We start from the raw sequence: 20,890 nt of genomic DNA on the forward strand, positions 1-20,890 counted from the left end.
CTAACACAGGTAATAAAAGCTTTGTAAGGAGCTGATCCAGGAAGAACAAGACAAAATCGTTCCGGCATAACGAGAAAACCCGATTGAGAAATAATGGCGTACTATCAGGGACAGCCACAAGGGCCTCCTCCCGGAGGTGATCAACAATTCCTTTGGAACGTATTTCAAAGGTAAATACAATGCGACAGCTTGTTTGATATTCCAGTCGTTTAATGTAACCGCAGTACATTTGACACAGTAACAGAACGTCATGTGCTTGTTGTTACAAGCAAACAAATTTTAAAATAAGTTAAACATTTTAAAATAAGTCATAATAATAAGAAAATAAAAAGTGTTTTCCATTTACTTCTTGGCCTACATAGTTCATGTTTGACACAAGCCTTCATATATGTAACAGTTCTAGTCCTGTATTAGCTACTGTTGTACAGGTTGGCACAACACTTTTGGTAACAGTTACCCATTTGATTAGCCTAACAGTTACCTGTTTGTAGTAACCAATAAGTTACCAAATAAGGAATTCTGTAAAAGACAAATGCATGAAGTTGTTTTAAACTTTTTTATCAAAAAGGGCGTAATACTTTTTACAAGGCACCATTTACCGTGGGCAGAGATTTAAATATAATTAGTAATCTTTTACTATTTAAATCTCTGCCATGGGGATATGATTGAAATGTACAAAATACTTTCTGAAAAATACGACAAGGAATACACAGATTTGTTTCCAATCAACCAATGATCAAGTACCCGTGGACATGATTTGAAAGTGTACAAAGAACATTCAAGGCTGTGCGTGAGAAAACACTCGTTCACCCAGAGATTAGTGAATACTTGGAACAGTCTTCCATCAAATTTTGTTCAGAGGACAATTAAACAATTTGAATATGAACTCGATTCACATTGGAAAAATTAGCCACAAAAGTATTTATACACTGAAAAAATAAATCCGTAAATTTCTAAGAGCTGACTATATAAATCTATGTATTTACTAACATAACTTAGTACAGCATTAATCAAAATTTTGGTAAAAGTCCCAAACTAAATCAGAATCTATTTATGATCCGTTGTAGACCCCGTTTCCGGTTTCACCTCCATTGCTTATATATATGTATTTAATAACTGTGGTGCTAAGATAGAAGACATGTAAAACTCATTCAACCAAGACATTTGCACTGAATTTCCCTGATGACTAGTCAATAGAAAACACCTACATTGTCATCTTAAATAACAACAAAGTGAGACAACAGAATTTGATATTTCATGCACAGAAACATAGAGTCTTAGATCAGTTGTAAGACATTCTAAAAATTATGATGCCCTTTTTTTATTATAATTTTTAAAAAGTTTTCTTTTCACATTATTTCTCATTTGTGTAACGTATTGATTACTCAAACAGGTAACTGTTACTCAAATGGGTAAAAAGATACCACCTTCTTACTGTCTGTCAGAAGGTGAAATCTTTTCTGCTACAACAGTAGCTAGTCCTGTATTGAGTAACAGTAATGAGTCATTCATAAGTTAACCAAATGCAGGATATTTGAACATGGGTTAAATGCTCTTACCATTACATTTGCACTAAAAGTACCTGATATGGCTTGTATCTACACAGGAAAGCACAGCCAATAAGCAGTCATTCTAGGTCAAAGTGTTAGCAAATCAATACTTCATGCGCAGAGATATAGTGTTATGATAGTTTTTGTCTAAAAACAATAGAGTGTAATCTTGAACAAACTTAATGTTTCTACTGAAAAGGGGCACAAATCATACTTTGGCCTTTATGTATAGAGTCAGTCATAATAATGAAAAAGCAAAGAAGAATTATATGTATTTGACTAATAAGGATCTATCAGTGGTGGACTGGACATTAATTATGTATATAAGATCCCTTGAGCACTTGGATCTCTTGCTAATTGTCTCAAACCATGTCAACTTCATCAAACTAAGGTATGATATAGTACAGAAAAATATTAGGTCTTGACTTCAGAAGACACTTGCATATAACTTTGTACATTTGCTGTTTTAATTATATGTATTTGTCTGATGTATACATAGACAACAGCTGTACATGCACAGTACTAGTTTACGTCTGAAACCCCCTGTTTAAACTTTTATTGGTTGGTCACAAGAACCATTGCATATTATCGGTATATAATTATATGGTAGTATACATTTACATGTATTTTCTTTACTGATCAAGTGTTCATTTCATATGAAACAAGTCTTAGAAGTTAACTTTTGATTTTGCAAGCCTTCGCGAGCGAGTATTAAACTTTCAAGATGAGTTTCATATGATATGAACTCAAATTTAAGATACTTTTTATCACATTACTTCAATATCCTACATTTCAAAGAACTTGAGCTCCAAAATGTGCTGCAAATATCCAGTGGAGGCAGGCATTTAGTCCTACTGTCCTCAAAATCCTAATGTTGCATCACTTTTATGAAATTAGGAATTGTTTAATTAATTTGTGCTTTGGTCTGAAATTCAAACATTTGAAGCAAGAAATGGTGATGACATAATAAAACAGAATATGAAAATAGCCGTATATACAGAGAATGAGTGGTAGGCAATGAACAATGTACAAGATATGGGAATAGTACCTATATTATGTTAATTGCTTAATGTGGTGTCTGAGCAAACAGAAAGTTGGCAGACTCAATTTTCAAAGAAATTGTACCTTTATAGAGTTGATAAAGACAGAAGTGGTCAGATTTCTACCAAAGAGCTTGGGGAAGCTTTGTCCAATGGTAAGTTGGGTCAAATACCTCCTGGCACATGACCCTATCACAAGAGTTCCCAGTCTGCTTGTAGATAGGCGTTTCCATTATATATTGCATGCTTTATTGTCATTTTAGTTTGCATTAAATAGAACTTGAAAGGAAATGTTTCTACTTTTTATTAATGTATATATCTGAACAATTTGTTTAGGTTTTTACTGAAGAATAAAAAAATGTATGTTGAGAGATTTTAAAAATCTAACCCATGCCTAGGCCACTCTAGTGCTGGTATGGTGAGATAGTTCTTGTTCCCTGGTGTCAGATCAACTAATATAATAAGTCATGGATAGGCTTGGAACACTAGAAGACCCAGAAAACCTAGTTTTGATAGTCTACAATGTGTAATTATCTAACATTATTTAAATTTTGTTTTTTAGCCCACCATCATCAGATGGTGAGCTATTCAAATCGCTTTTCATCCGTGGTCCGTCCTTCCGTCTGTTAACATTTCTTGTTACTGCTATTTCTCCGAAAGGGCTAAAGGGATCTTTCTCAATCTTGGATTTTGACAATTGAAGTTAATGTTACCGCTATTTCTCAGAAAGTAATGAAGTGATCTGTTTCAAATTTGATGTGCAGGTTCCCTTAGGTCCCTAATTATGCATATACCATTTTGGGGCTGATCGGTCAACAAGATGGCCGACAGGCCACCATCTTGGATTTTGACATTTGAGGTTTGTTACCACTATTTCTCAAAAAGTACTGAAGCGATCTGTCTCAAATTTTACATGTAGGTTCCTTTAGGACCTTAGTTGCCCATATTGCATTTTTGGACCGATTGGTCAACAAGATGGCCAACAGGTAGCCATCTTGGATTTTGATAATTGAAGTTTGTTGGTGTTATATATATCTCAGAAAGTACTGAAATGATCTTTCTCAAAGGAGTAGATCTGTATGATAGGACCAGTATTTGGCCTTAATTTTTCAGGCCGAAAAAAATTAACTCTAATCCCCATCAATTTCATATCAATAAATAACCTCATACTTGCCATTCATCAAAACATAATTTTTTATAACCATGTACATGATGTGTCCCACCTATGACGTCTTAAAATTGATGATTTTCCTCTTTTCGCCAAATTTTGCTAGAAATTCGTCATCTTTAGGTTAGAAAAGGCTTGAAATGGATTTGGCCGTCACCTTGGAGCAACTTTACATTTTGCATGGATATGCGTAAATACACGATACACAACGTGTGAAAATCTCTTTCTGCTCCACGAAGGCGGCCACATTCATTTTTAGAGAAAACCACTCAAAAAGTATGATTTTTCAAGGATTTTTGTGAAAAATGGCGGGAAACTGTATGTTGATGACGTCATAGTGAACATAATTGGCACATGCGGGATATTTTCGAGATGTAATGTGTTAGCAAATGTATTCAGCTGTTATATGGCAAAATATGTTGTTCTTTACTGGAGAATTAATTTTGAGGCCATATTCGAGTCTTGACGTACCTTCTCATTTCATATGTAGTAAAAGTTTGAAAAGCAGAGAAAAGATCCCTCTTTCCATTGTCAGATGTAGATCATTCTATGGTGGGCTCCAAGATCCTTCTATGATCTCTTGTTTATTTATTATAGGATAACACTTATTGTAACTGGCCTCAAACCAATAATGCATGTTTATACTGATGTTTTTACTGGTGGTCAGCATGAACACATTGTAACTGTGGTAATTGTAGATTGTTGGTATGAAAAAGTGAAAAATAGTATTCAAAATCAAGAGATACCTTTTTATATGCCACAGCCCTTGTCTAATTTAGAACTGTGGTTGTAATAATATTCTGGAGGAATATTAGAAAATATTTTGTTGTAAGAAGAAAGCAGCTAACTATAAGAGAGTTTTTTTTCAGTATTAAACCAGAGTAGTTCACATCTGTAAAGTCTCATTTTGATTGTCAAATTATAATAAACAGTGGAGTGCCAATACTGTAGGAAATATAAAATAATGAACCCTGATGATAAACTATCAGAATTTGGGTTTGGTACACTTTGCATTTGACTGCAGGATATAAATTGTTGATTCTTTTGCATATGACAGAGACTTTGAGGGATATATTGGTGGTTTCTTTACATTTAAGACACTTCCGATGACCAGTGACCATGTGGTGTGACCTTTAAGCCACTTCCGATGACCAATGACTGTGTGTTGTGAACTTGTGACCTTTATGCCACTTCCGATGACCAATGACCAATGACCATGTGTTGTGAACTTTCAGCCACATCCGATGACCGATGGCTGTGTGCTATGACCTTTGAGATAGTTTCTATGACCATGTGCTGTGACTCCTAAGTGACTTTTGATGACTTTTGTTGTTATCCACAAGTACAGTTTAGTACTATTGCAAACGAAACCTAAAAAACCAATTTTACATGAACAGTCACCAAAAGTAGTCTTAGTATTATAACCTTCTACATCTTATATAAATTGGATCAAAATATTATCCACTGCATTGGATGTATCATAGACATTTGATTTTAATCAACACTGATAGATTAGCTTTATTTTGAAGTGTTAACTTACAGCTGTACAAACATTATGTAAATTCTTTAACTGGGAGTTTGATATTCTGTTTCTCACGACTGTAAATTCTTTAATCGAGAGTTTAATATTCTGTTTCTCAGGATTGATACTGACAGGAGTGGTGCTATCTCCGCCAATGAGCTTGGACAAGCCCTGTCCAATGGTAAGACAGTCTGGCAGTCTAGAGTCTGTAGTCTTATGATTTATATTGCCTTTTTGTAAAGTTCCAATAAATATGAAGGAGGTGATAGCCAAAGCAAAAAAACATGTCAGGTTAATTTCAAGCACACCACCAAATTATTTTTTTTATATTATTGAGATAGAGTATATGACTTGTCAGAGGTTTCGTTGCTGTATTACTTGAAGGATTTGATGCATTAGTAGAACTAGCAAACCATTGCAGTCGTCCTACTCCATTTATGCTGGTTAAATGCTAAGCAGGAGCAGAAAGCTTAAGCACCATTTTTATAGAGCATTGTGCATTTTAGCCAGGGATATGAACCCACAGCTTTCCTCGCTGATATATAAATGCTGAATTTAAAGCCAAAAAGAAGGCAATGGGGAGGGAGATTAAGAAAGAAGAAGCTCATTTAGGGAGAAGGGAAAAAATAGATCTGTATAATTAGTCACATTTACTACAATGTGTTTTTGTGATACAATTTACTAAACAAAATAAAATAGTTTTTGAATTGTGCTGATTATTTGATATAAGAAAATACTTAAATGTAGTTAAAATTACCGGTAATTACAAAATAAGTCATTCATTGTCTCAAAAATAAAACCTTCATCATATAACCACAATGAGCTTGATGATAACCCTTTAAATAATATTCACCATACACACACAGCATATTGCCTGCATTAAAATGGTGATTCCCAAACACTCAAATCAAAACTAATCACAATATGTTTTATGATTTTTACCCCAAACTAATGCCGTAATTATTCAAACTCTTGATTTGTCAAAAGGGAACAAGAACAATTATCAAAAGTGATTAAACAAATTAACTCTTCTGTACTGAAAAAATAAAGCATTTCGAATGTGGAAACATTTGGTCACAGATTTCTGATAACATCTTTATTTATATACATGCTTGTGGTGATGGTTTTATATGTCTGTATTCTCTGCATGTTGCTTCGTCAATCTTCACTCCTTATGTATTGAATCTTTGGAGATTACTTGTGTATTTTCCCCACATATAGTATAACATCGTCAAAGAACCAGGATTGATTGCTCTAAGCTATGCTTCACTTCTCCATATGCCGATGCCACTTTTGAAAAATTGTATTGCCTTGGGAACGAAATTTAGGCCTTTCAGTGGTCGAAATTTAGATATTGTCTGATTGCAGTAGTGTAGTGCAATCAACCATGAGTCTCTGACGATGATAATGTAATGGAGACATTTTGTGTCACCGGAACAGAACCAGCTAACATTATATGTTGGGCAGGCTAACCTCTTTTGTAAGATTATTTGTAATATGATTAGTAAGTTAGTTGCATTACGAATGTTTGTAGCATAGCAATATAGCCATTTCCTATAAATGTATTTCTCTCAGAGTTTCTGATTCAATCACTGATTTTACATGTTCAAAATATATTAATTATATCAGTTATGCCATCAACTTACAGTCAGGAATGATATATTTCAACATAATTAGCCTACTCAACTTTAAGTCCAAGATATAACTGTCAAAGTCAACCAAATAAAAATCTATATAGTGATTTAATTTATTCAGATTGCTCTTTGGTCATAAGTAAAGTTGTTAAATTCAACAAAATGAAAACTTCAATATACTTTACACATATCTGAACATAAAACAGATTAGTTACACCACAAAAATATGTAAGAACAATTTATTACAATTTCAAAAATTAATTTGGTTTTATTAGAGTTTACATAGCCTACCGTCTGTGTATAAATATTTGTTGCTTTTTAAGGAACATGGACACCATTTAATCCTGAGACTGTCCGCTTGATGATTGGTAAGTTTTTATCAATAAATCAATTGATTTTGAATCAAAGTGTCATTGTTAAGTCTATTAGTGTATAACTATGTCTGTCATTTTGTCATTTAATTGTTAAATCACATATGTATACATGTACATATGTTTGTTACAAGAATAGCACTACAGTGCTAAATGTTGTATTTTGTTCTGATATGCTATGTAAAATAAAATTTCTTGAATCTTGATTTATAGCTACATGTATGTGTTTTCTATATACAATGTGTTCTGGAAGAGTTCAGTGTCAGGTTTAGACAGTCTTGACATGTTGTTGACTGAATACCTTCAAAACTTGAATGTATATATTCTAGATGTATTCTAGAAAAGTTCTGGATGTGTTTCAAAAATTCAGGAGTTCTAAAAATGTTCACATATAATTGTGTGGAACACTTCTTTAGCAGTTGAAGAATTAATCATCGGATCTATAATAAATACTTAAATATTATAATTGAATTATGAATCATAAATGAAAGAATTACAAGGGAAAAAATGTCTAAAATCACCCATAAGTCTATCTGGCCTCCATAAATGGAAGGAAATTAAAGTTTAATGAAAAAATATTCAACCCCTATTATATAAAACTATTTTGGACTTTGTTTTAGATTAGTAGAATTTGCTTTTGCAATTTAATATCACAATTGGATTTCCAAGGGATCCATAAATGATTCTTGCTTTGTTCTGGAATTATTTTGACTACATGAAGGTGGAGAGAACTTTAGTTGGTCTTTGTTAATTGCACTTTAGAGCTAGACAGTTGGTAAAAGGATTATATTATTCCTGAATTTTTTTAAAGTATACACTGTACTAATTTTTTATCCCCCGCTTTCAACGAAAGGGGGGATATTAATTTGGGTCAGTCCGCCTATCCGTCCGTCCGTCTGTCCATCTGTAACACTTGGTTTCCATGCAATACCGGTAATTGCCACAAATCTTAAGCGATTTTTTTTTTAACTTGGTCACGTGGTTAAATGTGCCAAGGGCACAGATGAGTTTGCTTGGCACTTTCATCGGGCCTTGTTTGGCTGAGTTATGACCCTTTGATTAACGAAAACTGCCATTTTCGTCCATTTCCATTTAAAAACTCTCGCAAATGTTACAGGATTTTCTCGAAATTTGGTACCATGGTTAAATGCCTCAGGGCCTTGGCCAAATTTGATTGGGCCTTTGATTGAACCCTATTTTGCTGAGTTATGGTCCTTTGATTAAAGAAAAACGCTATTGTTTTCGTTCAATAACTTTCGCAAATATTACTGGATTTTCTTCAAACTTAGGAATATGGTTAAATGTCTCTGGGTCTTGGCCAATTTTGTTTGGCACTTTCATTGGACCTTATTTGGCAGACTTAAGGGACCTTTGATTAAAGAAAACGGGTGATATTAATTCCTCAAATTTGCTTGTTTATCTACATTTTTAGCCCACCATCATCAGATGGTGGGCTATTCAAATCGCCCTGCGTCCGTGGTCCGTGGTCCGTCGTCTGCCGTCCGTCGTCCGTCGTCGATATTTTTTGAGCACTACTGAAGGGATTTTGTTAAAACTTCACATGGAGATTACCCTTGGTCCCATTGTTGTGCCATACAGATTTTGAGGCTGATCGGAAAAACAAGACATTTTGAGGCTGATCGGAAAAACAAGATGGCCGCCAGGCAGCCATCTTTGATTTTGGCAGTTGAAGTTTGTTATCGATATTTCTTTAGAACTACTGCAGGGATTTTGTTCAAACTTCACATTGAGGGTACCCTTGGTCCCTATTTGTGCCATACAGATTTTGAGGCTGATCGGAAAAACAAGATGGCCGCCAGGCAGCCATCTTTGATTTTGGCAATTGAAGTTTGTTATCGATATTTCTTGAGAACTACTAAAGGGATTTTGTTAAAACTTCACATGGAGGTTACCCTTGGTCCCTAGTTGTGCCATACAGATTTTGAGGCTGATCGGAAAAATAAGATGGCTGCCAGGCAGCCATCTTTGATTTTGGCAGTTGAAGTTTGTTATCAATATTTCTTGAGAACTACTGAAGGGATTTTGTTCAAACTTCACATGGAGGTTACCCTTGGTCCGTATTTGTGCCATATAGATTTTGAGGCTGATAGGAAAAACAAGATGGCCGCCAGGCGGCCATCTTGGATTTTGATAGTTAAGGTTTGATATCCCCATTTCTCAAAAAGTGCTGAAGGGATCTTTCTCAAATTTAATATGTAGGTTCCCCTAGGGCCCTTGTTGTGCATATTGCATTTTTGGACCAATCGGTGAACAAGATGGCCGCCAGGCCGCCATCTTGGATTTTGATAGTTAAAGTTTGTTATCGCTATTTCTCAGAAAGTACTGAAGGGATCTGTCAGAAAATTAATATGTATGTTCCCCTAGGGCCCTAGTTGTGTATATTGTGATTTGGGACCAATCGGTCAACAAAAATTTTTACCAGGCAGCCATCTTGGATTTTTATATTCAAAGTTTGTTATCGCTATTTCTCAGAAAGTATTGAATGGATCTTTCTCAAATTTCACATGTAGGTTCCCCTAGGGCCCTAGTTGTGCATATTGTGATTTGGGACTGATTGATCAACAAGATGGCCGCCAAGGAGTTATCTTGGATTTTGATAGTTGAAGTTTGTTACCGCTATTTCTCAAAAGGTACTGAAGCGATCTGTTTCAAATTTTATATGTAGTATGATTGAAAAAGTTTAAAAAGTAGAGAAAAGATCCCTCTTTCCTTTGTCAGATATAGATCATTCTTTGGTGGGCGCCAAGATCCCTCTGGGATCTCTTGTTAGCTATTTAGATATTCTTTAGGAAAAAAATACATGCATGTATTTATAATACTTGCTGCACAACATTGTAAGAAAGTGACTTTCAAGATTTATGTTTAAACTAAATTAAATTTTAGTGTTTGCCAAAGTTATGTTTATGGATATGTTTGATTAGGTGAATAAATGATCTATTTTTAGGTATGTTTGATTAGGTGAATATTAATGATCTATTTTTAGGTATGTTTGATAAGGTGAATATATGATCTATTTTTAGGTATGTTTGATTGGGTGAATATATGATCTATTTTTAGGTATGTTTGATTGGGTGAATATATGATCTATTTTTAGGTATGTTTGATTGGGTGAATATATGATCTATTTTTAGGTATGTTTGATCGGGACAATTCTGGAACAATCAACTTCCAAGAGTTTGCTCAACTGTGGAAATATGTAACAGATTGGCAGAACTGTTTTCGTTCTTTTGATCGTGATGGCTCAGGATCCATTGATAAAAATGAGCTTAAAAACGCTTTAACAACATTTGGTAAGTTATGTTATGTCCCACCAACAAAACATCCACTATCAATATGTATGTGGTTTTTGTTTTTGTTTTGTAGAATTAACAACTCTGTAGAAAATGATAAAATTTGTTTTAAAGAGAAAATGCTAGATTTCAGATATAGCTGTATTGTGTTACCTATACTATTACTTACATTTCCTTGTTAGTAGTAATACGAAATTACATATTTGTCCTATAATATACAGTTACCTTTTCAGTCAACAGTCAAAACTCTTTTCTTGAGGTGTTGGGACAATCCTGATGAAATGTTTCCCGAGGCCGGAGGCTGAGAGAAACAGTTGATAGGGTTGGTCCCAACACTGAGGGGAAAGAGTTTTGATTGTTGACTGAAAAGGCAACTGTATATTATAGGATAAATAAACCAGAATGCTGGTATTTGGGTCCGGCACGCCGGTGTTTATGAGGTCAACAATTAATTTGCATCAACCCATGCAAACGTTCCCCGCCGGTAAATGGTCAAACTATCGAACGGTTGATAGTTGAAATTACTATATTTACATTTATGTAGACAGTCAAGTAACAGCTACGCCTGTTTCACAATGGAAAAATCATCTGATAAACTCCATAGCACGTTGTTATCTTTCATGTTTACACACTTCAGCTTGTAAAAACTAAAAGCAGCTCTCATTGGTCAATATCAATCTCTCTTGACTGTGATTGGCTCTCAACTTTCGAATACTTCTTAAAGTGTGTGTTCTTTTTAAAACAGGAAGTTGCTCGATCATTTGAAGTATAAACAATGGTATTATGTTTATTTAAACTCTGGTTAGTTAATTTTCAAATTTTGAAATGACACACGATAAAGCTGGTGTGTTTTCAAAATTTGAATAGAACCTAAATGGAGTTTGATAATCATGATAAACAATAGTCACTTCTTGGGGAACCTCTATTTATGTTTCAAAATATCATGTGAAAATCCTTTGATATTTTCAGGATATCGCCTTTCTGATCGTTTTTATGAGATCTTAGTGCGGAAATTTGATAGACAAGGCAGAGGGACAGTGGCTTTCGATGACTTCATACAGTGTTGTGTCGTCATGCAGGTAAGCCAACATCGTCTGTTATTAGATTTGGTATATTACATATTTTCTGGAATATTTTTCATTGGTTGAGGAAAATTTCTAATTATGGATCATTTGTTAAATGTTGTAATTTTAACAGAAAAACTCACTTTATGAAGAAATACTCTCTTTTTGTTTTGATACAACTATATTTTTTTCTTCAGTCTTTAGAAATATGTATTTTGTTTTATTTCTCATTTGTTTACTTTTCCTTTTCTGTTTAATTTGTGACAAACTTTTAAGCCATCAATGAAATGTAGGAAAAGAAAAGATGGAGATGATTTTATTTGGGGATTCACTCAAACAGCTATGATTTATCACAGTATTTACACATTTGTTATTGTGAATTTAAAACTACTGGTAAGCTATGAACCAATCAATACATCATCTTTTTTGTTTTTCATCCAGACTTTGACATCAGCGTTCCGACAGCACGACACAGACCAGGATGGATGGATTCAAATAGGTTACGAACAATTCTTAACGCTCGTATTCAATCTCAAATCATAGTTAAATTAACATCCTTGTATTAATTCAGAGTTATTTACCTCAGAGAGTAGAGATGGTAACATGTTTTTTTTTGCAACAAGAAAGGAGAAACCAGCAAGAGGAGATAACTATGTTTGGTAAAAGACTGTAAAGAATCATGACTTTCATCATATATATAGTGCTAACTGAATGTAGTGTGTTTTTGATACATCTACATATAGATATATATTAGAGTCTGTAGCATATATTTGTTTATCTTATTGTATACACTTAATTTAGATTTCAAAAATGAAAAACACTAAAACCATGATTTGAATTTGTTATTTTCTTTGCAAAGAATTTTCAACAAATTTTGTTAAAGGTTTATGTGCCGTATTTTTCATACTCACGAATCAAGATGAGCTTTTAATATGTTATTCAGCACCAAAAATTACCAATTTTTTGAAAATTACAGTGCTTTCAATGCATAGGTTTTAATTTTACATGTACAAATAAGAACTGAAAATGATTTTTGGCAGTATTGCCAAAAATCATTTATTTACATCAATAGTGAAGTGAAATGAGTACATACGGTCAGACCATGAAGCCAAATTGTGGTCTACAATTTCATTACACATTTTTACAATGTTTTTAGTAATAATAAAGTGACTTCTGCAGGTATGTTTTCATTTAAACATATTTAAGGAATAAAACAACAATTTTTCAGTACAAAATTACTAACGTTTATAAGTCATCTGAAGCCATTTGAATGGTTTTTACAGCTTTATTCATCAAACCTTATGGTTTTTAATAAAATAATGATGAAAAAATAGCATGTCAAAATTTTCGCTCAGTTACGGCACATATAACTTTAAAAGAACTAGGAGGTGTTTGTAGAAATTTAAAAACTTCATTAATTTGTTCTTGAAAGCGCTTTTGTGTCAATTCATTTTACAATGTACTTGTGATGCTTTGTTGCTTTGTAAGGTGGTTTTTTTCAATTTGGTTATTAGATCAGTACACTGTGTATTAAGTTAGTGAATTTAGTATTCCTGTTTAACCATGATATTCAAGATACTAACAGTGTATATATTTATAATGTTTTCTTACCCTGATGTTGTTGATTAGCTGATTAGATAATAAACAATACGAGTGGCAAGAATGTGTAAACATCAAACACAGAGATGACCTATTACAGATAGTGTTACTCCACTTTCTCTGAACTTAACAGGTATTACTGGAATAATAAAAAAAAATGAAAGAAAAAAATTATATTCTCATTTTTTGTGGTTGTATATATTTTATCTGATCTGTATTAAATTCTTTTCCTTTTGTAAATTGAGTTGAAATTTGTAAAGAAGCATTTCACACAGATTAGAGATTATTAATTTGAATTTGCAAAATTTTAAAATCATAATATGCATGGGCATAGTTAGTAGAGATTTCCTACGGCCAAGTAGTCTCCAATACCATATAAATTTTGTCGTAATCTTCTAAGTATTGTTGTTTTTGTGCATCTTCATTACAACATTATAAATACCTGGTATTATATACATTAAAAATTTGAGTTTAGAAATATGATATTTTTCAACCACAAAATAAATTTTGCAATTTTAATGTTTAGTTAATCAGTTACAGTAAGTTAAGAACAAAGTAAAATGTTATCTTAATGAGCGCAGGGCCTCTTGTTGTCTCTTTGTGTAGCCATGTTATTGTGTATTACCGGTATAATGAACATGCTTAGAAAACCAAATAAAGCCTGTTGATCTGATAAAATTGTCCTATTTTCACTGGGTAGCACACTGCATATAGATTATAATAAGCTAATTTTTCAGGCATTTGTGAATGCATAATTTCATTACTGGATAACGCCTTTTCCATGTCAGGTTAGTATAATAAAAAAAAAAGGAGTTCAAACAAAATTTTCTCTCGGAAAAAGATATTACAACAAACTAAAGTTATGCATGGGACTAATACAATGTATGTCTAAGATCCAATGTAGGTCACAGTGACCTTAGAGTACAACTTCACTACACATTGTCTCAGTATGACATTTTGGTCGCATGGTTAGAGAGAGTGACAAGACAAATGATTTGAAAGGATACTAGACACAATTATATCCCCCATTCATACATTTGTTGTGTAACTAAAGAAAATCAAATTTCCATCATTCAATCTCATTGTCCTTTTTCTGTACAAGATTGTACATGTTTAGTATCTAACCTCTTTAGCCAACTGGTATATTGACATATCCTTTAAAGTTAATCATCATCTTAGGTTGATCGTAGTGATAAGAAAACACTTTGTATATTTAGCAATAGAAGTTTATTTTACTGGAGTACTGAAGAGGTCTCCATGTTAATGTCAGACAAACTGTCAATATTGAATACTGGATGTGTAGATAACATCACTGACTGAGGCCTTATCAAGCCTCATCTGATGAGGAGTAACAGATACTAATTATTTCATAAACAAACAAACACTAAACCAACTCTATTTCTCATGAAATTTACTTTTTCAAATCATTCTTTTGATCAAAGCAAATTAACAAAAGGTAATCTCTGCTAATATACAGTGTACGTCTAGCTCAGTTACATTGAAATGTGTTCTAGGAAAGACGGTTGGTATACAATACACCGGTCTAGTTAAACAAGAGATCCCAGAGGGATCTTGGCGCCCACCAAAGTATTATCTACATCTGACAATGGAAAGAACGTACAACATATATAAAATATGAGACAGATCACTTCAGTACTTTTTAAGAAATAGCAGTAACAAACTTCAACTATCAGAATCCAAGATGGCTACCTGTCGGCCATCTTGTTGACCGATCTGTCCGAAAATGCAATATGCACAACAAAGGTCTTAGGGGAACATACATATAAAATTTGAAATAGATCCCTTAAGTACTTCCTGAGAAATAGCGGCAACAAACTTTAACTATCAAGATCCAAGATGGAGGCCTAGCGGCCATTTTGTTCACCGACAGGTCCCAAAATGCAATATGCACAACTAGGGCCCTAGGGGAACCTGCTTATGAAATTTGAGAGAGACCCCTTAAGTACTTTTTATGGAGGTGTGTATACACCTTCCATTATAAAATCACTCAGGTTCTCATGAGAACAGGAACACTATACCTTGGTAATCCTATCGTCAGTCTCTGTAACTACGGGAGATAACTTTTACGTTGTGTATTGCACAGAGGTCAAGAACTGTCAGTGATTGCCGGTTCACACATGCTTCACATTTTCTACACATACATCACAGCTGTGCTACCCCAACTGAGAACGACGCATGTATATAAACCCCTTCCGCTCTACCGCTGACTTGTATCGATGTATTGAATGAGTGAAGCTAGTTATTTATAGACTGGAGTACTGTTGCCAATCCACATGTAAATCGCGGGCACTCTGGCTGTATAAGCTGTACCAAACACAATCATTATTGTTACAAATACCGTAAAAATTAACTTGTGTAACTTACACACCAATGTACTTTGCACATGTATTTTTTCTTAGGGCTGAAACATTTAAAAATTGGGGGGGGGGGGGGGGTTCCGGGGAAACACAAATTCAATGTTTAAAAGGATGGAAATTTCATTGCAAAAACATTCACAATAAATGCTTGACAACTTGCACAAAGAAGTGTTGTATTTAGAAGAAATAACATTATATAATTGCATTGTGGTTGTTTTCTTTATTGGCCACCGTAAAGTTCTGAAACAGTGAAATATCTTGCAGAACATGTCAAAAAACATTAGCAGTCCGCCGTACTCTGCGACACATGTCAATGTCTGGAGATATTACACATGAATAGTTATCAGAACTATTTGAAAATATTATAATCTAGTTACTTAAAACTGCCACAATATTAAGTTATTAGTGTGTTTGAGATCATTAACAAACTTTAAAGAGCAATCGGATAGCAGATACGTTGGCTTGCAATAATTACATTGTGAGTGAACTCACTACATTTTGTTGGTAATCAGATCCAAGCTGATGGCTAATTATAAATAACAGTACGGTTAAAAATTCCACTAACCTTGTAGCTTGTTAGTTTTGCTGTAATAATATTACAAACCACTTACTGAATATTCTAAATATAGGACATTTTAGAACCCATCTTATAAATCCCACGTGTGTTTTGACTTTTTGCACACGGCCTGCAGCCGGGACACATGGCAGTTCCCTACGTAATGAGCATTATTAGATCTATAAGGAGTTTCATATGCAATTTTACTAGAAATATGAAGATTTGTTAAAATATCTAATGTAAAGACATACTAGTCAAGTGAATGTTGATGCAATTTGAAGAATATTTGTTTTGTTTTTAAGTAGATACAGACGCATTGTTGATGATATATAGATCGGTTTAGCTAACTAGCCATTTAGTTTCATTAAGCTGGATGAGGGAGGCCGGAGCATAGCATCCAGTACCAATTTACCTGTGGATTTGGTGACAGTACTCGAGTCTATAAATAACACGGCTACAGTACACTCATTCAATACATCGATATACACGCGTCATTCTCAGTTGGGTTAGCACGGCTGTAATTGATTTGGTTAATTTAGTTTTGCGTCCTATCAACAGCAAGGGTCATCATGTTATATTATCCCCCAATGTTATATGTTATTATATTAATTATTTGACTACATTTTAGATCTAATGACTTTTAACAGTGAGCCGGCCAGTGTCTAGTACAAGCGTTATACGTAGTGCTAGATCTAGTATTGTATTTGCTTATAAACTTCGAATCCGATTGTAAATAATAAACTTGATTGTTAGCAAAGTCAATCAGATCATCTTCATCAGTACCCTAAATGTTTTTATATCGCAAGTATTCGTTCTACTTGCGCGACGGCAGTTTTTCAGTTTTACAAAAAGCTAGCGGCTATGCTAGGCCTAGTGAAAGATTAAGTTTTGCGACCATAACAGTAAATACTGCAATATTTTTCCATAATTAAGTATCTACAGTAATTTTGTAACCTTTATAGTCAATGTTTACATTACGGTAGCATACATTACGGTAGCTGTTCAATCAGATCGTTTATATTAACAGAAGCATATATACATATTTATATATGTTTCTGATATTAAATTTCTTCAGCTGAAGTACGAGATGAAGTAAACAAAGGGACAGAAAATCGAGTGCTCTGTCTCCAACGCATGCAGTATTGTAAGGGAGATACCTCTAAGTACAGATGGTCAATACAAAAAAGTTAAATACAGTATTATTAATCAATGTAAAACAGAAAAGATATATGTATTAATATTTTGGGCATTAAAAATAAAATATGGAATAAAATGAAATATAAAATACAATGTAGGCTTATATGAAATAATATTATTTTTCCATCAATTATTTTTAAAGTTAATGACATTGCTTTTATTAGATTAAAGATATCTATGATTTGTATTTTAATGAGAGTCAGTAAAAGGTAAATAATAGTTTCTTGAAATGAAATGAAACAAGTAGTTTATCTTGTTACATGTAATTTATTCTATTTACATCTTAGGAATCATGATTCAATATTAAAATTGATATTTCATGTCATTGTTTGATTAAAGTGAATAGTCGGGCAAAGAAAACCAGTCTAAATGCGTTCATTGGCCTTCCAAAAGTTCTCACATATTAATACGACGGTCAAGTTCTGCTTAGTTTCCCAGTTCTGACCATTAAAGTAAAGAAAAGTTGAAAGCATTGAAAGCGAGGCTGCGTGAAATGTAACCACGGACATAGTGAGCCGGGAGGACGTTTTAGAATTTCCATACTTTAAATTAATTTCTTCGTACGCAGACAGATTTTGACGAGAGATTTTATTTTTCCATTTCATAACAAATTATACTGGATACATTCACACCATTTTTACCCTCTTTAGCCATCCTTGCCCGACTGTTCACTTTAATATTTTTTTTCAAATATTACTTGAGAAGTGCATTTAAAAAAATAGATATTTTTCATAAGAGAAAGATACACTTTCATATGGATAACTAATACAGTGATTATTATTTTTATTATTGCAAATATATTTTTTACCAATTATATCTTTGTGTTGATTTTAATATTTAACAATTTATATTGGCCTATAATCTCCAGTTTGGAAAAAAATAAGCCAATGGTTCAATTTCTAATTTACTAGCATTCAGCCCTTGATAAGTATGGTTATACATGACTGTAAAGTATAATCAATGTACTGTATACATAACAATTAACATTATCAATAGAAACTAAAAGGTATTAAGCGAATGCAAGTAAATAATATACATGTAGTACAAATTAAATAATGAGAATACAACAAATATCTGACATAACATAGTTGCCCAGTAATTAATAGCTACAACTAAAACAATCAATTTATATCCATTCTGTTAAAAAAAATTAAGCTCTTTTGTGCAAAATGTACTTACGTGTTTGATTTTAATTAATAACAGTCAAGTAAATTAGTTTATTCTATCAATATATTGACAGCATATAAACTCGGATGCCTCTTGACGTTTCTTTTAAATTTTAGGAAGTACATTTTTGAATACATTTATTCAGGAAATACAGTATATTGTACAAACTTTAAGAAAAATGTGGACATTGATATTTTGGGTTTTTTGTGGTATGGTATGTATATTTCATAAATCAATGAAATGTTATATATATCTTCATACCTGGTACTATTTGTCTATCAATTGTCTAAATCTATCTATATATCTGTTCATCCATTAACTTTGATTATTTTGATTTCATCATTTCATAGTATAAGATTATTCTATTGCAGCTCACATGGATGTTCTCTGAACAAAATATGTACATGTATGTAAACAGATCAGATTTAGATAGTCATTTATTTCCTTTTTCTTTTTTGCACTCAAAATTGAGATGCCAGTCCTGTCAAAATCTGTGATGTAAGTGAGTTTGATTTTATGGTCAACTGTTATGGTCATTTAGTTGAAGTGTCTATATAAATTTAGAATATTTTTTAGATGAATAGCTTGTGAGGATATATTGAAGTCATAAGTCAAGGCCATTTGAATTACATTTTCCTTTAAACAAAATTTCCTCAAAACCATATAACTATGAGGTCTAAACAGATATACACATATCTCTATATGATCAATAAATAAGAGGCTTACAGCCCTGTCTGCCAGCTTATAACATGCTGGGATGAATGACTGCAAAACAGGTTCAAATGAATAAACTTTACCTTAACTAAAGGTCACATGAATTACTTTTAATTGACTTCTTGTCATTAGTTCAGATGACTTTATACATTATTAGAACTGTAGTATTAAATATAATACAAAGTATAGGGCTTCAAAGTATGTCCAAATAATTTAATCAGTTGCATTGACCTCTATTCAAAGTCATAGGGTTCAAATAAGCTATTTGTAAAAACTTCTTGTTAATATTACAGCTAAGAGTACTGGTATTTAACCAGTGTTATGCTTATATTTTAAGTGAATCCAAATTTGTCCTGGTAGCAAGTGACCAATGCATTCTGTTGGACCCTTGTTTTTTTCTTTCAATCACAATGAATCTTTGTAATGTATATATAAAAATAACAAAAGTATAAAATATCCAAGGAGTTTAACAAAGGACTTAAAAGGGCGTGGTTATGAGGTAATTTCGAGGAGTACAGATGGCAGAAAAGGTCAGTCTATATGTCTGGTGACAGTTAACTTAAGAAACCTGATGTGCTGTTTGCCATAATTAGAATGCGTTAACACTTCCTTTTGGGTAAGATCATTGGAGAATATCGGTATGTGAATGAACTTTGAGGAAGCTGTTCTATGCTTTATCTTAATTAACAAAATACCATATAGGTTTGAAATTGGGACCATTACATGTCTTTTTCATGAAATTTGAGAGAGACCCCTTAAGTACTTTTTGAGAAATAGTGGTAACAAACTTTAACTATCAAAATCCAAGATGGCGGCCATCTTGTTGACCAATCTGTCCCAAAATGCATTATGCAAAACGAGAGCCCTAGGGGAACCTAAATATGAAATTTGAAAGAGATCCCTTCAGCACTTTGAGAAATAGCAGTAACAAATTAACCATCAAAATCCAAAATGGCCATCTTGTCGACTGATCGGTCCCAAAATGCAATATGCACAACTTGGGAGCTAGGGGAACCTACATATGAAATTTGAGCGAGATCACTTCAGTACTTTCTGAGAAAAAGTGGTAACAAACTTTAACTGTCATAATCCAAGATGGCTGCCTGGCGGCCATCTTGTTGACCGATCGGTCCCAAAATGCAATATGCACAACTAAGGCCTTAGAGGAACCTACAGATAAAATTTGAATAAGATCCCTTCAACCCTTTCTGAGAAATAGCGGTAACAAGAAATGTTACGGAAGGAAGGACAGACGGACGGAAGAATGGACGACAGACCACGGACGAAAAGCGATTTGAATAGCCCACCATCTGATGATGGTTGGCTAAAAAAAACCCACTTAAATGACTCTATCAAGTAACCTAAATCTGGGGATGGTGTATAGTAATTACAATATAAGCATAGATATTTGAGAGATATAAACCAGTTAAAGTTCAGGCTGTATCTCCAACAGCTTCAACTATAACTGATCAGTTAATGGGCCACGGACGGCATGTTTGATGAAATATTTACAAGATGGCACATTGAATAAACTATCATTTTTTTCAAAGATGATACATCACAATTTATTCGTATCAGACAAAATGAGCAAAGAAATCCTTGCCAGCTCTGTGTTTAAA

At 33.3% G+C, this 20,890-nt stretch overlaps 1 protein-coding gene across 2 annotated transcripts; it reads left to right on the top strand.

The window, feature by feature from the left end:
• Positions 1–11: 11 nt before the first annotated feature.
• Positions 12–13,937, top strand: LOC138315961 (programmed cell death protein 6-like). Of its 2 annotated transcripts, none has more exons than XM_069257385.1 (6): positions 12–170; positions 2,684–2,745; positions 7,238–7,282; positions 10,438–10,596; positions 11,566–11,675; positions 12,102–13,937. In XM_069257385.1, the coding sequence occupies exons 1-6, from the start codon at positions 94–96 to the stop codon at positions 12,201–12,203; spliced, it is 555 nt and encodes a 184-aa protein (XP_069113486.1). In that variant the 5' UTR covers positions 12–93; the 3' UTR covers positions 12,204–13,937. The 2 variants fall into 2 exon arrangements, with proteins under 2 accessions (XP_069113486.1, XP_069113487.1); XM_069257386.1 differs by lacking the exon at positions 2,684–2,745 and adding an exon at positions 5,400–5,461 and having other exon boundaries at positions 13–170.
• Positions 13,938–20,890: the final 6,953 nt, after the last annotated feature.

Source organism: Argopecten irradians, chromosome 2 (genome assembly GCF_041381155.1).
Source record: "Argopecten irradians isolate NY chromosome 2, Ai_NY, whole genome shotgun sequence".
Classification (NCBI taxonomy): domain Eukaryota; kingdom Metazoa; phylum Mollusca; class Bivalvia; order Pectinida; family Pectinidae; genus Argopecten; species Argopecten irradians.